The following is a 15,155-nucleotide window of genomic DNA, read 5'->3' as shown; positions in this document are numbered from 1 at the left end:
GATATTCTTAATCTATATTTTTATAACCACATTTTAGAATTTGAATTTGCAGCACCAGCCTCCTGCAGTTTAAAGCTCTTGGAGTTCAAAAATAATGTAGAGGGACATAGGTTACACATTCAAAGTCAGAAATGCTACAATTATCTTTAATTTCTATCTGAATTTTAGCAGCACAATCCTGGGGTTCTAGAGAGAAAAAGTCCATGTAACTATAAGCAAGTCCAATGGTCATTTTTTCAAAATTAGCCAAGGTTGGTTATGTGTTACAAGCAGCTGTGATATAATACAATAACACATAAAAAAGTTTCATTACAAGAAAATGTAATTCTTATTCTGGTAATTTAACAAAAATATGACATCTGATTTCTTTCCTCTCCGTTCTTTTTATCAACACAAGTACTTTCAAGTGGATGAAATACTCTTGTGATGGTTTCTCACATATGTTAGTAAGAATGACCGATAAAATGGTCAAGTCAGTCCTCTTAACTGAAAATAGTGAAAACAAATTTTCCAATAACTCTTCTTATTCATACAGGGATATCTTCGATTCAAGAACAGAACAATTGCAGAGACTTATTCTTGATGAAAGAGATGGGTAGCTTAGGTGGAGCTGCCCTACTCACAGTCAGTTCAAGAAGGTTTTAGTATCGTGGAAGATGTCAAATAATCAGAGGTGGGTTTTTTTAGTAGATTTGTACTAAAGGCTAATTAATTTCAAGGTAAGCATGGCCGTATCCCGAAGTGTCGAATCTGCGGAATGTAGTGTATATCTGATAGTTTATGGGAATGATCTTGGGAGACAGGAGGAAAAAGCTGCAGCCTAAACAGTGGTGAACAAAATTTGAGTCTGAAGAAGAGGTAGAATAAGCATTTTAGAAGGGACTCTTCCTAGTTTCAGGAGAGCAGCGGATGGGACGGATACATAATCTTAACAATTACTCATGTTTGTGCTTCTTGCCTGGATTACCTTAAAAGGGCTAACATGTTCTGGGTTCCAGTGGCTAACAACTTCTGAGAAGCTTTCTCCACTTTGCTTCAGATTCAAATTCAACTATCAAATTATTCTCAGGCAATTCCTGCATATTATTACAGTACCAGAAAAAAATGAGGGCCAATATAAATAAACCTCCCCCCATTGTTTTTTTTTTAAAAACAGATTGTAACTGCAAATAAATTTTTGTCAACTGATATGAGTGTTAAAAAAAAGGACTGTAAGAGGATATTTGTTTTTATAATGTTATAAAAGAGGTCGTGAATGGTTCTTAAGTAAACATGAGTTTCCTAGGTAAGGAAAATAAGTTACTAGTCTTTTTAAGGAAAATACTGTTTCAGTATGTTCTTGTTATTTCTCAGAAGATTGAAGCTATGTAGACAAACGGGCACTAGAGGCTTAGGTTTCTGTTTATATAGAGAGCTTCTTGGAAACATACCTGACCAATTATACTTTCCAGTTTGGCTCATTGGGATTCAGGAACCTAGCTGCCTTTTGTGAATTACATGCCAACCCAGATTGTGCTCGCCTTAGTTTTGATTCATTGTTTGATATTAACCCAAACATTTTGTAAACCACGGTTTATAACTGAGCATATTGGGCAGGCATAACAAATTGGGATTTAAACAATAATGACTATTTAATGCTTAAGTATAGCTCATGCAAAGTGAGAATCTACTCAAGGAGTACAGTCTTTCTCTTACTGCATTCAGCCACAGTAAATTGCTATTATCACCTAGGAAAATGTGAAAATTGTACCACTGCAGGAAATGCAAATATTTTATTTATTATAAATTTAGTAGGAAGTGGTAACTTTTCTACAGTATTAGCAAGATATCCAAATGCTATAAATGGAGAAAAAATCCTTAATCTGCAGGATCATAGGTACCCATCACTTCATAATATTGAATGACATTCTAGAGTAAGGTATTCAGAGAAACATTTAAAAAATACTTTTGCCAGGTACATAGCAGTTATTGGACAGAAAAATGGAAATATTCCAATGAATCTAAAGACATAGTTTGTTTAACTTTTAAAGAATTTTGCTTGTGATCAAAGTGTGCTTCTAATTTTGAATTCAGTACATATTAGATTTGTGTTCTGGCCACACTGCCCATAACTGTCTGAATTAATATCGCACACTGGACATCAGCAACAAAGATAGCTGAATGTCTGTAGTTTCTGCACTTGGTGTGGGAATCTGCTTGCTTCTCTGCTTAGGCTGGAGCAGACATCACTGGCATTGCATGTGAGGGAACATATGTGCCTATCATTTGGAGACAGTTGCATGGGTGTTTCTTTTATACATCAGCAATTTTAAACTTTCTATCTAGGGAGGGCCTCAGCAAAGCACAGAAAAGGAAGTGAGATCAACCGATCAGCATGCAGGGTGCTCACCTTCGCAAAACGCATAGTTGGAATTTGGAAGGTGTTTGCGTCAGCTCATCTTCAGCCATCTGCAACCTCCACTTACCCATCAACCAGGTTGCAGTGACCACTAGGAACAGTTGTAGGCAATTCTACATCAGCCTTTAAACAGATCAATGTCAGAACAGCTGATTATATGGAATAGTCTTGCTCAAATGACTGTGTGTGTGTGTGTGAGGAATTTATTCAGAAATGAAGTGCCAGATGTAAAGACAATGTCATGACTTCATCGACTACTAATTTCCCTTCACAAAAGCAAAACATAATTGTGGTTTTCCTTCCTTCAATTTTTTTTTTATGTTAGATACTTCATCTTTGAAATAATTGCTATTCAGTTATTGAAAACATTCCACTCCGGCAGCAAAATATAAATATGAATAAATAGAAAACCCTGATTTTTTAAAACTGCTTGTTTCATCTTCATTTATAGATCATTTTAGTACGCTATAATATACACAGTAGTTCAAAGATTAATGGCATTACATTATATTTTAAACACACATAGATTTCTCTGTTGACATTTATAAGACTATCAGTTTGATCTTATTTTGAATCCCCTTTCATTTTCTGGTTCTCTGAAGCCAAACTTGCTATGCCAGCAGTTGTCCTAAGCAGCAGCTTATTGTCTGACAAAAGCATGCAGCCAGTATTTTCACGAGGAAAGGAATTCTCTTCTCTGCATTTTGTGTCTGGCGGGACTACCCAACATGAGGTAACTTTTTCACAGCTTCTAAAACATTTTTGAGAAGACAGAGCTTTTGACACAGAACTCGGTCACCTCACATTTCCAGACAGTTGACCCAGTTCAGATAAAAGCTGAAGCTGAGAGCAGAGGAATAGTTTTCCATAGGGAAACTGCACTACCACTTGCTGAGCTGATGGCTGTGGCAGACAGGTGGTTTTCCTAAGTAAAAGGGCAAGTGAATTATTAATTGTTTTTTTAAAGTCAATATAACTGCTCACTCTATAGACTCTGGGAAGCCATGCAAATGATTTAATGAACAGAAGGATTCCAGCACTCGCCATGAGAAAACATTGAAGCGCTTCGTCAATATAAGACATGGAAGTATAGAGCACCCTTTTTGGCAAGATGTGTCAGTGGTATCTATCACTAAACTGAAGGAAGATTTATTTAATAGCTGTCCTTGAAGCAGCTTCTTATAAAATGTCTGCCAAGACATGTTTGCTTTATGGGTTTTGTGGAAGGAGTTAAAATAAAAGTGCAAATAGGAACTTGAGATTAAAAAGGGGTTGAATCATTCTTCTGAAGAACAGATGAAAGGAAAAGAAAACAATGTGCTAGCTGTAGAGGAAATATATGATTCATCAATTTGATACAATAGAAAGTGGACTGATTTTAATGAGGGCAGCATGCAAGTGCAGTACTCTTGCTCAGACGACTGAAAAATGATGTAACTTTTGGTTAAAATGCCATGGAAAGAATCCACGCGATGCAAATCTTTTATGTGAGGAGGGGAAAAAAAAGTTATTCATGTTGCTCATCGGTTCCAAAATGGTTTGTAGTTTTCCTTACAGATGACATCCATTTTTGTTTTGTTCTTTTAGCACTTGTCAGAAACGGGTAGAAAACACTCAACTTTTGTTAGGAACACTTGATTCCCTGTATTCCAAACCAGGCTTCAACATCGTCCCATAACAGAGCTATTTTAGGCAAGCTGATGAGATGTTCTTGTTGGTTAACAGCATGTATGAATAGGGCTCTTTTGATGCAGTGTAACTCGTATCACTGCTACACTCCGTTGTAGGTTCTAGCTGTACAGGGTTCAAGATAATGTTTTCTCTTTTTCTTGCTGAGAAAAGTTTTTTTTCTCCTACCTTTATTACTTTACAATTAACAAGGCAGAAAACACACATATTCCTTCCTGTGTTTTCCTACAACAACAAACCTGTGAGGTGGGCTGGCCTGAGACAGTTTGATTGGTCCAAAGCCATCCAGTTTTTATGCCTAAAGCAGGATTAAAACTCGCAATCTTCCGATTTGTAGGCCAGCATCTTAACCACTCCACCAAACTGGCTCTCTTATCTTGGATTTTGAAACTTGCATATTTGCATCAGGTTTCATTTTTTTTATTACCGATTTTGACATTACTTTAATTGAACAGAGTCCAATTCTAGTCACACCCTTTACTCACCTCTTCTCTCGAAATGTGAACAGGTATATTATTATTATTATTATTATTATTATTATTATTATTATTATTATTATTATTATTTATTAATTCAATTTATATGCCGCCTTTCTCCAGAGACTCAGGGCGGCTTACAATGCATTAAAAAAAAACACCATTATAAAAACAATTAAACATTAAAACATTAAAACCCATTCACACCATTCATGACCGGAACTCACAAGATCGCAACAGCGAGATCAATGGCCCCAGGCCTGCCGGAAAAGCCAGGTCTTCACCGCTTTTTGGAAGGCCAAGAGGGTGGGGGTGGTCCGGACTTCAGGAGGTAACTGGTTCCAGAGAGCTGGGGCAGCCACAGAGAAGGCCATACCCTGCGGGCCCGCCAGCCGGCATTGTTTAGCTGATGGGACCCAGAGGAGACCAACTCTGTGGGATCTTGCCAGTTGCTGGGAGCTATGTGGTAGAAGGTGGTCTCGAAGATAACCTGGCCCTGAGCCATGTAGGGCTTTAAAGGTAATAACCAACACCTTGAATTGTGACCAGAGACCAATAGGGAGCCAGTGCAGCTCGCGGAGAATTGGTGTAATGTGGGTGTATCTAGGTGTACCCACGATAGCTCACGCGGCCGCATTCTGGACCAACTGTAGTCTCTGAACACTTTTCAAGAGTAGTAAATGCTGAGTAACCACTTCCTTTACATTATGAGGCTATCTTGTGTCTTTGAGTTTCAGTTAATATGCACAGCTCGGCTACAGCTTTTATGCAACTTGGGACCTGTACTGTCAAGTTCTAGAAAGTGTAGGAGTACAACTAAAAAGGTGGTGGCTTTAACCTAGTAATTGTTTCTGGTGGACACACAAATGTCAAGGTGGGAATATTCAGTGTGTATAAAGTTAAGAATGTGGCTTCGTTCTCATGCATTAGGATGGCATGTAGAGGTAATATTTGCGTTTCCAATTGTTGGATGCACTTACTCAGAAATAATGACTGACTTGGATTTTTCCTCTTCCATCTGTGACTTTCTGAGGGACCAGCCAGTGTTGACGGAGTGGTTAAGATGCTGGCCTACAAATCGGAAGATTGCGAGTTTTAGCAGAGAAAATCCCTTTGGAAAGGGAAGTAATTAAAAAAATCTTAGATTGTGCAGAAATGAACATATTAACTTTGATGATTAAAGAGAGAGTGGATACGGATTATTATAAGATATGGGGGAAATTTTATGATTGGTTAGAAAAGAGATATAGATAAAGATTGTGATAATTAAATAAGGAGAATGTTATATTAAATGTATTGTAATTTGGAGGAAATATTGCAACAGAGAAATGGAAATTATCAAGGAAGAAATGAAGATAGGAGGAGTAATAAAAAAAAAGAAATCACACCGAAGAAACACCCAGAAGACTGGGTGGAAGGAAGGATTGGTGTATTATATGTTTGTTTATTTTAAAAAAATAAAAAAAACTTTTTTAAAAAACTTAAAAAAAAATAAATGTTTTTTAAGGAAATAATTCTGTTATGCAACTTCCTAATCCTACAGCGTAAGTATTTATGACTTTAGCTCTTCTTTCTCCCTTTCAGAGAGAAAACAATCTCACAAAAGATAAAAATCAAGTGTTGTTTTAAAAAAAAAACCTCAAAATATACATAAACCCAATTTATAATAATATACTCAATGGTCTCTAAGACAGGTTTGTTATAAACAGTGATCTCAGTAGACAGAGGACTTTCAGATTACATCAACTTCTAGGAAATTATTAAGAAAACTACATCATTAACTCAGTCTGAAAGAACACAGAATGACCTATTTGAACACAGAATTATAAATAAGAGGCAATGTTTGTAATATATAGAGAAAAAATAAATTTAGCATCTAGTAAGAGCGGTTAACAGACATAACTGAATCTTGAAGCAAAGATTTTTTTCTTTTCTTCTTTGATCCAGGACCTTCATTGGCTTTGGATAATTCCAGCCATTCATCAGAGCTGTGAGGTGATGGTACATTTGAGTTCAGGCACTGGACCATCCAGTTTTGTGTCTCCAGAGATCTGTTGCAAAATGCTTAGAGTTCCAACCCATCTGTTCCTGTTGGATGGAGAGATTGGGAACATCTACCTTAGATGTAAAAGCCCATGCCCAAGAGAGGAGGAGTGTTTGATCTGTCTGAGTCAACCTACCTGAGAGACTGTGAATGTCAGTCAGGCTTGAGGACAATGGCTAGGACAATATCACCAAATTTTAATGCTATTCTTTATTAACCCTACATCAAAAGAAGTGAAATCTGATACCAGTTAGGTAGGTCGCTCATCTATAGATTTCAACAATGAAAAACTTTAAAGAAGGCACATATTTCCACCAATGGTGGACCTGTCAAGAGGCAATGAAATTTTGGAAGAATATTCAGAAGTGGCTTAATGAGATGGTGGAGCAGCGTATACAATTGTGTCCTGAGGTATTTTTATTAGGGATAAGACCCGAAAATGTTAATAGAACAACATGGTACCTGTTGCTACATATAACAACAGCTGCAAGATTGGCATGGGCCCAATACTGGAAGATGGATGTTAGCCCACCCGAACAAGTAGTAATTCAGAAAATAATGAATTGTGCGGAATCAGATCGGCTTACTATGATACTGAAAGGATGAGGGGACACAGATTACTATATATCTTGGAGTCAATGGTATAATTGGATGTCAAATCGAGCTGCAAATAGAGATATTTGATAAGCATGTCACTTGGTATATGTAATAGACTTTTGTAGGTTACCCTATATATGCAATGGGATAATTTTATTCCCTTCTCACGTTGTGATGTAGACCGCTATAGATTTAATGTTTGTTGGATGTATAAGATAAAATAAAGAAGAAAAAAAAATGAAAAACTTTAGTTAGATTTGAGGCTACACTCAATTTTTTTTTTTTAATTTGATTTATATGCCGCCCTTCTCCGGAGACTCAGGGCGGCTTACAATGCGTTAAGCAATAGCCTTCATATTTTTGTATATTTATACAAAGTCAGCTTATTGCCCCCAGAAACTGGGTCCTCAATTTACCCACCTTAGAAAGGATGGAAGGCTGAGTCAACCTTGAGCCTGGGGAGAATTGAACTCGCAGTAATTGCAGGCAGTTGGATGTTAAATGCTGCCTTAGGAGGCATTAGCCTCCTACGCCACTCAGGCTAATATAAATGCAAAATTTCAAAAATAAGCTTGTCTCCTACAGAAACATAAATATGCTGGGTTTTTTTTAGTTGAGATTACCTAGCTAGAGTCACCTATTAGGACTTGATTTCAGGGCCACATTCCTGTTGATTACAGACTAGTATGGTCTAGTGGTGTCCCTTTCAATTACTTATCAGATCTTAGTCTTTCTTTACCTTCAATAGCAATAGCGATAGCACTTAGACTTATATACTGCTTCACAGTGCTTTTCAGGCCTCTCTAAGTGGTTTACAGAGTTAGCATATTGTCCCCAACAATCTGGGTCCTCAATCCCAGTCAACTTGGCTGAAATGAGATAATATAAGAAATTTTTAAAAATACACACCCAGCCCCCAAAGGAACAGAATGTAAATGGGTTGAATTACATCTCAGCTGAAAACAAAATTTCAAAATTTACATTGAATTGGGAGATTTACAGTGCAATCTTATATTTGGATTAAGTCACATTAAATTCAATTGGTTTAGACTGATTGATTAGACTATGAGCTATTATTGACATTGACTCCTAGTGACCATATAGATAGATTTTCTCCATGACAATCTGTCCCTAACCTGTCTTTCAGGTCTTCTGAAAGTGCACTTCATCCATCTTGAAGGCTTATCCATCCATTAACTGAAAGCTTCCCCTGTCTATAATAGTTATCCCTCTATACACCTTCACTCATCTAAATTTTGTCTGAAGGGGATAGATTTATGGGTGCCATGGTCTCCTTATATAATACTGGATGTATGAATCCATTATTAAATTTCTTTCTTGGATTGCAATTTTTTGTGGCTGACACAATAAGAATTAATGTCTCTGTGTGAGAATGTCCACATGTTGAAAAGGATATGATACAAAGAAAAATAGATCATGATCATGACTAAAAGAAACTGGATTATTTAATTACAACCTTTAGTGAGCTATCAGGTTTGTATGTTGATAGAACTGGTGGGAAGGAAATAGCACCTTACTGAATGGTCCCAGAAACGTGATGTGATAGTTTGTCTGGTTTTATTGCTAATATTTCATACTTATGTATATGTCAGCTGTAATTCACAAAAATCAGATGGAGTGTAATTGTTTTCTTAGTGGGGCTTGTTATTTTATTTGGTGCCAAAATGTATGTAGTTCATCTTGAGACTGAGGTGTTCATTTTGTGTATGCCAATCTTGTGCGAATCTTATTTTTCGTTGTTTGCAATACAATCGTTGCCATTTCATTCCATTCTTCCCCATTTTTAACTCAACACTTTTTTGCGTGTTTATGTTTCTAAACATGTTTCTAGTACGTTGAAAGTTGGTTGTTAGAAAACTAAAATAGTAAGAACTAGTAAGTTGATTACATTAGTGGACAAAGAAGGAATGAAAGAAGGTAGACTTTTCCATGAATAAGAAACAGGGTTATAACTGGATTCCTAACTAATAGATTAAGAAAAATATTCAAGGTGAGGTGTTCTATGTAGGTTGCCACATCTGTGTCATGCTACACAGGGATCATGACTCTAGGTCTACGACAAGGAAGTTGTGGGATGGCTCAAGCATATTAGCCAAGAGAGAGAGAGACCAAATTACAAATATTTACTTCTTTAAAAGTTGGATGGATTTTAATAGCTAAAATCCATAGATAGATAGAAGTTGATATGGGTCCATGCTGGATAGGTGCCACTGTAATCTTCGTAGTCCATCTTCAGTGCAGCCTACTTGCGTTCTAATGTAAAACAAGGCTGTTAGAAAAATCAAGTTCTATGTTTCCGGAATATAGATGAGCCACAGAAGGGTTAAAAGGTTTAAACTGGTAACTGTTACTGTTAAATGGGACATATTTGGTGCCAAGGTCTTTATTTGGACTTTTAGTTAACAGATGAGTAAACTATTTGGAGAAAAGCCAGCAGGGCTAATGTTGAAAAGAAATGCTTCTTAAGAGCATAGACTAGGAAATCAGTCCATCCCATTCCTAAACAGCGAAAAAGTCATCAGGAGTCAAGTTTCCTTTGAGTGAAAAACAGAGCAGCTGAGACATGCTTATGTAATACCTAAAAATTAGATACTAATTAAAATCTTTCTCTGGAAAGACCAAAGAATCTTATATTGCAGGACTTTAAGGCTCAAGCAACAAGACATATACAGCCAGTTCTCTTTTATTTTGATTTATTCTTTGCCCAGCATGGATATAGCTTTCATAATTATTATGCTGAAAATGTTGTAATCTGCAAAAAAAAAAAAAAAAAAGAAGGTTTTTTTTTTTGTAACTCTAAGCTCTAAATTCCGTATTATGCTAAACCTAAAACAGAGAACCAATTTTGCCAAGTTCTAAAGAAAGAACAAAATAATGGAAGTGTTTTTTGTTCTTTTCCTTCCTTGGCCAGTAAAATCTCGGTGCTTTCATTTTTAATGAGTCATCTTCCATGGAATAAAGGAGAGGTTTCCTTTATTGGCTTGGCAGCCTTAAGCCACAACTTCTTCTTTTTTAAAAAGAAAAGTTAGGAGAAATTATACAATACTGCAGATGAGGGAAAGACAAATAAGCCTGCCAACTTAAATATTAGGGGGCAGACACGCTGCACATGAATCACACCTAACATAAACTACTAGGGAGTGCCCCAACAAACAGACTTTGTGCTGGGATGAGTAGAAGTAGAGATAGACTGTCAGGCTTTGTGATGGTAAATAGAAAAAAGTCCAAGCCAAAGGACATATACCCCTTGGAGTGGTGGTTTTCAATTTTTTTTACTACTGGTTCTATGGGTGTGGCTTGGTGGGCGTGGCATGGCTTGGTGGGTGTGGCTTGGTGGGCGTGGCAAGGGAAGGATACTGTAAAATCTCCATTCCATCCCCAATCCAGGGGAAAGTTACTGCAAAATCCCCATTTCCTCCCGATCAGCTGGGACTCGGGAGGCAGAGACTAGAGTCAGAATTTTTACTACCGGTTCTCTGAACTACTCAAAATTTCCGCTACCGGTTCTCCAGAACTGGTCAGAACCTGCTGAAACCCACCTCTGACCCCTTGGCCTCTGATGGACATAGCTTAAAAATGTGCAACTTTCCTAGATCTTCCCCCTAAGTTGGTCTCACCATAACTGATCTCTAATCAGCAACTGCTGTAAGGAGAAGAACCTCAATAAGGTTCAGAAAGTAGATACAATCTGGAAAGAATTGATCTCTGCCTGATTCATGCTTGATTTGGAGGCAAGACTTGCCTAGGGAAGCAGGGGAACAATGCCTGCTGCTCTGGCCCACCCGACCATTTCTCTTCTTTCTCCTTTCTCTGGCATTTGGAGTTCTGATGTCAAAAAAGAGCCAGACTTGGAGGTTTCAGGGAGAGCCCCTATCTGCATCTCCCCTGAAACTATACTTTTGCAGTTTAAATGCCTTATGGATATAATTCAGGTTATCTCTTTGTCTTTATACTAACAGCCCTCAGCTTCAAGAGGATTCCACAGGGATAACAAAGATATCTTAGACATGTTCCTATAAATCAGTGGTGAAATCCAATTTTTTTTACTACTGGTTCTGTGGGCGTGGCTTGGTGAGCGTGGTGTGGCTTGGTGGGCATGGCAGGGGAAGGATATTGCAAAATCTCCATTCCCATCCCACTCCAGGGGAAGGATACTGCAAAATCCCTATTCCCTCCCCATTCCTGGTGGGAGGATATTGCAAAATCTCCATTCTCACCCCACTCTGGGGACAGCCAGAGGTGGTATTTGCCAGTTCTCTGAACTGCTCAAAATTTCCGCTACTGGTTCTCCAGAACTTGTCAGAACCTGCTGGATTTCACCCCTGCTATAAATGCATCCATATTCTTTTAGGAGAATATGCACACATTATATTCATATTTTTTTCTTCTATAGAATGTTCCATTCTTCTACTGAAGACCTGATGAGATCATTTGCTGGATCCCCATCAAGGACATTTTAAACTTGGAGTCTGAAGAGCGCCATTTTGTATTAAGATAATGGAGTTCTTTTTCTTGTTTTTCTTCTGAAATGTTATATAGGTTTTGTTATATATACTGAGAAGGAAAAATTACAGAGTAAATATGGAAGATAGGATGCTAACTGTTTTATATTAGTTTTATTTATTCTAGTTTTCTTCTGCCCAATAACAGAAAGTTTTAAGACACTGCAGCAATTTTAGTATGAGATGTCACTTGTTCCTCTGCATTTGTATTGCACAATATGCTTAATTTAGTACATGATCCATTAGGTCAGAATACATATGAAGGATAAACACAATTTAGGAATGCAGTGTTCCAAAATATAAAAATGGGTGTGTAGTTATATAAAAGTTTCCTACCATACCATAATGTTTTTTTTAAATGACACATCAGATAATGAAACTTAAAAAAAAACAAAACACATCACATACTTCAACATTTACTCATTGAACTGATTGTAATGTAAAATGCATGTCCACAGAATCCCAGCATTTTGAATTTAGTAATGTGTTGTTAGAGATATCCTCCTTCTTCAAATATTTACATGGATTATCCAGAGACGTTTCATTTACACTCCAAGCATTCTATGACATCACTGCAACATCTTCCCAGTCCAGTCATTGATTTCTGCATCTTAGCCTGTTCCTGTGTCTTAGGAAAAGGCTTGATTCTTATCCAGTACATTGAGTAAGCCATCTCCCTAAGCATCCTGGCCAGATGAGTTCATATCAGTTGGAATAAACTTCAATCAATTATTTATTTATTATTAATTCAATTTGTATGCCGCCCCTCTCCGAAGACTCAGCACGGCTCCTGAAAGGCTGGGATATTTTTGATACTTAAGACTTAAACCATCTGAAGAGAGTTTTAATTCAATCATTAATTGGCCTTCTTCATCTCCCTTCATCTTTCCTCAGCAGCTCCTCAAAATTATTAGACAAGTTTGTGGTGCAGAGAAGATAGATGCAGAGATACTGTAGATGGGATTGGGAAGTCCAATCTACCTTCTTGCTGCACCATAGCCTATTAAAAGCACAAAGCTCACAACGTACAACCTCCTGCATCCAAGGACAGAGATGTGAACCCATTCACCAAAAAACTCCCACTACTTTACATCAACAACAAAAGGTAAAAATAACACCAGCAACTATTGCAATATACAGACAGTCCTTGACTTATGACCACAATTGAGCCCAAAATTTTTGTTGCTAAGCAAAACATTTGTTAAGTGAATTTTGCCCCATTTTACGACCTTTTATGCCACAGTTAAGTGAATCACTGCAGTTGTCAAGTTAGGAACTTGGTTGTTAAGTGAATACGGCTTCCCCATTGACTTATAAATATGAGTCAGTTGCCAAGCATCCAAATTCCGATCACATGACTACGGGGATACTGCAATGGTTGTAAGTGTGAAAAACAGTCATAAGTCACTTTTTTGATGCCGTTGCAACTTTGAACAGTTACTAAATGTACTGTCGTAAGTCGAGGACATTGTAGTGTTTCTCCAATCCTGATTTGGCAACCACTCAAATAAACACCATGGTTGCTAGACCGGAAACCACTGAAGAGTCTAAAAGGACCAGGAGTAGGAACTTCCTCATCCATGCCCTGGAAAATATCGTCTCCCAGGGTGATCAGTGTATTTTTCATCCCCAGGTATGAATACTGGTTGAAAGGGATCTAGATAATCAATCTTCCCAGAGTCTTTGTAGTTGTAATCTAACTGTTCTCTGTGGAAACTGGGTGATAGTTGTTTAAATCTGTCAAGTTATCAGAGGGATTTTTCAGGAGGGGTGTACCATTGCCACCTTCAAAATGGTATGAAGAGCCCCCCCCCCAAACTGACACCCCCTCCTTATGCCTTTGTTTTCCAGAGACACCAAGTGGTGTCTGGGATAAGCACACATATCACAGAACTCTTCCCACAAAGCACCTGAAAACCAACAAGCCAAATCAATCCCAGGTAATGTGACTGCCCTCCTCGCTTCTTCTGATCCTACCCATGCAGAGTTCAGGAAAAAAGTGAATCTGAGTGATTTTTATCAGCAAAATTCTGCCCCCACAACACCCCACAAGTAGATTTATTGGCCTCTTATTCATTAAAAGGGAATGAGTCACTTTTTAAAAGGCTGCTTGAGCACATTCTCATGATGCAATAAGGGTGGAGAAATAAGTATAACACACTACTTATCACCAGAGTGTAGGTTCAAACAAAAACCCTTACTGGAGTCTGATTTTCTTTGGTCATCTTTCATTGTTGTGCCAGTTTTGGTAGTTTCTGTTTCCTGAATAAGATTTACAGCATTTACAATCATTTTTAAGATGTCAATGACTTAACTCCAAACTAATTAGTCGGGTGCTCGCTTCAGCAGCACATATACTAAAATTGGAACGATACAGAGAAGATTAGCATGGCCCCTGTGCAAGGATGATACGCAAATTCGTGAGAGCGTTCCATATTTTTTATGCCACCAGAAAGATTAGCAAAGATGTTTAAGGATAAATCAGCCAAATGTTGGAAATGTTTGCATTTGCCGGGATCATACTATCATATGTGGTGGTCATGTTTAGAAGCAAAAAATTATAGGTCTAGATACCAATACAGAAATGGTTGGAAGAAATATTACATAAATCTATAGAATTAAAACCAGAGGTTTTTTTTATTGGGTATTCTCCTAGAGAGATATAGTAAAGAAGATGTGTATTTAACTATACATATAATAACAGCAGCAAGAATTGTATTTGCACAAAATTGGAAGACAGAAAAAATTCCATCAGAAGGTGAAGTAATAAAAAAGATTTTAGACTGTGCGGAAATGAATAGATTAACTTTAAGAACAAGAGATAAAGAGGAATCGGTGTATTTCAAGACATGGGGAAGATTTTATATATGGCTAGAAAAGAAATATGAAGCTAAGAAGATAGATAAATGATTTAGATAATAGAAAGTTAAACGAGGTAGAGGATAAAAAAGAAATAGAAACCCAGATGACACCAGAGTAAATGAAAAAGGGGGATGGAAGGGGAGAAAAAGAAAGAAGATAATAAGAATAAATGTACAATTATGATGATAATACTGATAGATAGAATAAATCTGAAAAGAAATTGAAAGAAAGTATATACTATTAGAATACAGGAGTTACTCGGATACCAAACAAAAAGAATATTTCACAGCAAAGAAGATAGAAAGGAGATAGGAGTAGAGGGTAGGAAGAGGAGAGGGAGGGAGGGAGAGGAATAGAAGAAAGGGAAAAGGAGAGGAAGGAAGGGTAGGGGACAAGTAGGAGAGAAGGTGAGAAGGGGGAAAATAAGAGAGGAGTGGGGGAAAGGAAGGGGAAGTAGGATGAGGTAGGAGAGGAGGAAGGAGAACGTAGGAGAGGAGAGGAGAGAGGGAAGGGAAAGAGGAGAAGAAAAAGAAGGTTGTTGCGAAATGAGGAAAGAAAGGGTAGAA

The 15,155-nt window shown here is 37.5% G+C and overlaps 1 protein-coding gene and 1 non-coding gene across 5 annotated transcripts in view; both read left to right on the top strand.

Moving 5' to 3' along the window:
- ATG5 (autophagy related 5) overlaps positions 1 to 12,123 on the top strand; it is a 53,716-nt gene extending 41,593 nt beyond the window's left edge. Inside the window, exons 8-9 of one of the 4 annotated variants that reach the window (XM_087882618.1) lie at positions 536 to 673; positions 11,619 to 12,123. In XM_087882618.1, the coding sequence (XP_087738744.1) occupies positions 536 to 645 (110 nt within the window). In that variant the 3' untranslated portion in view covers positions 646 to 673; positions 11,619 to 12,123. Of the gene's footprint in view, positions 1 to 535; positions 674 to 6,510; positions 7,450 to 11,618 lie in introns of those variants that run through there. The other 3 variants (XM_087882617.1, XM_034409093.3, XM_087882619.1) reach the window with 3 other exon arrangements.
- A 1,937-nt stretch (positions 12,124 to 14,060) lies between these two features.
- On the top strand, positions 14,061 to 14,168 carry LOC117660911 (U6 spliceosomal RNA). Its single transcript, XR_004589850.1, has one exon. It is a non-coding gene; the product is annotated as a U6 spliceosomal RNA (small nuclear RNA).
- The last annotated feature ends 987 nt before the right edge of the window (positions 14,169 to 15,155 follow it).

This window comes from Pantherophis guttatus, chromosome 1, assembly GCF_059756535.1.
Source record: "Pantherophis guttatus breed Tessera chromosome 1, ASM5975653v1, whole genome shotgun sequence".
Taxonomy (NCBI): domain Eukaryota; kingdom Metazoa; phylum Chordata; class Lepidosauria; order Squamata; family Colubridae; genus Pantherophis; species Pantherophis guttatus.
The sequence above is the reverse complement of the archived record's forward strand: the minus strand, read 5'-3'. Positions and strand labels throughout refer to the sequence as shown.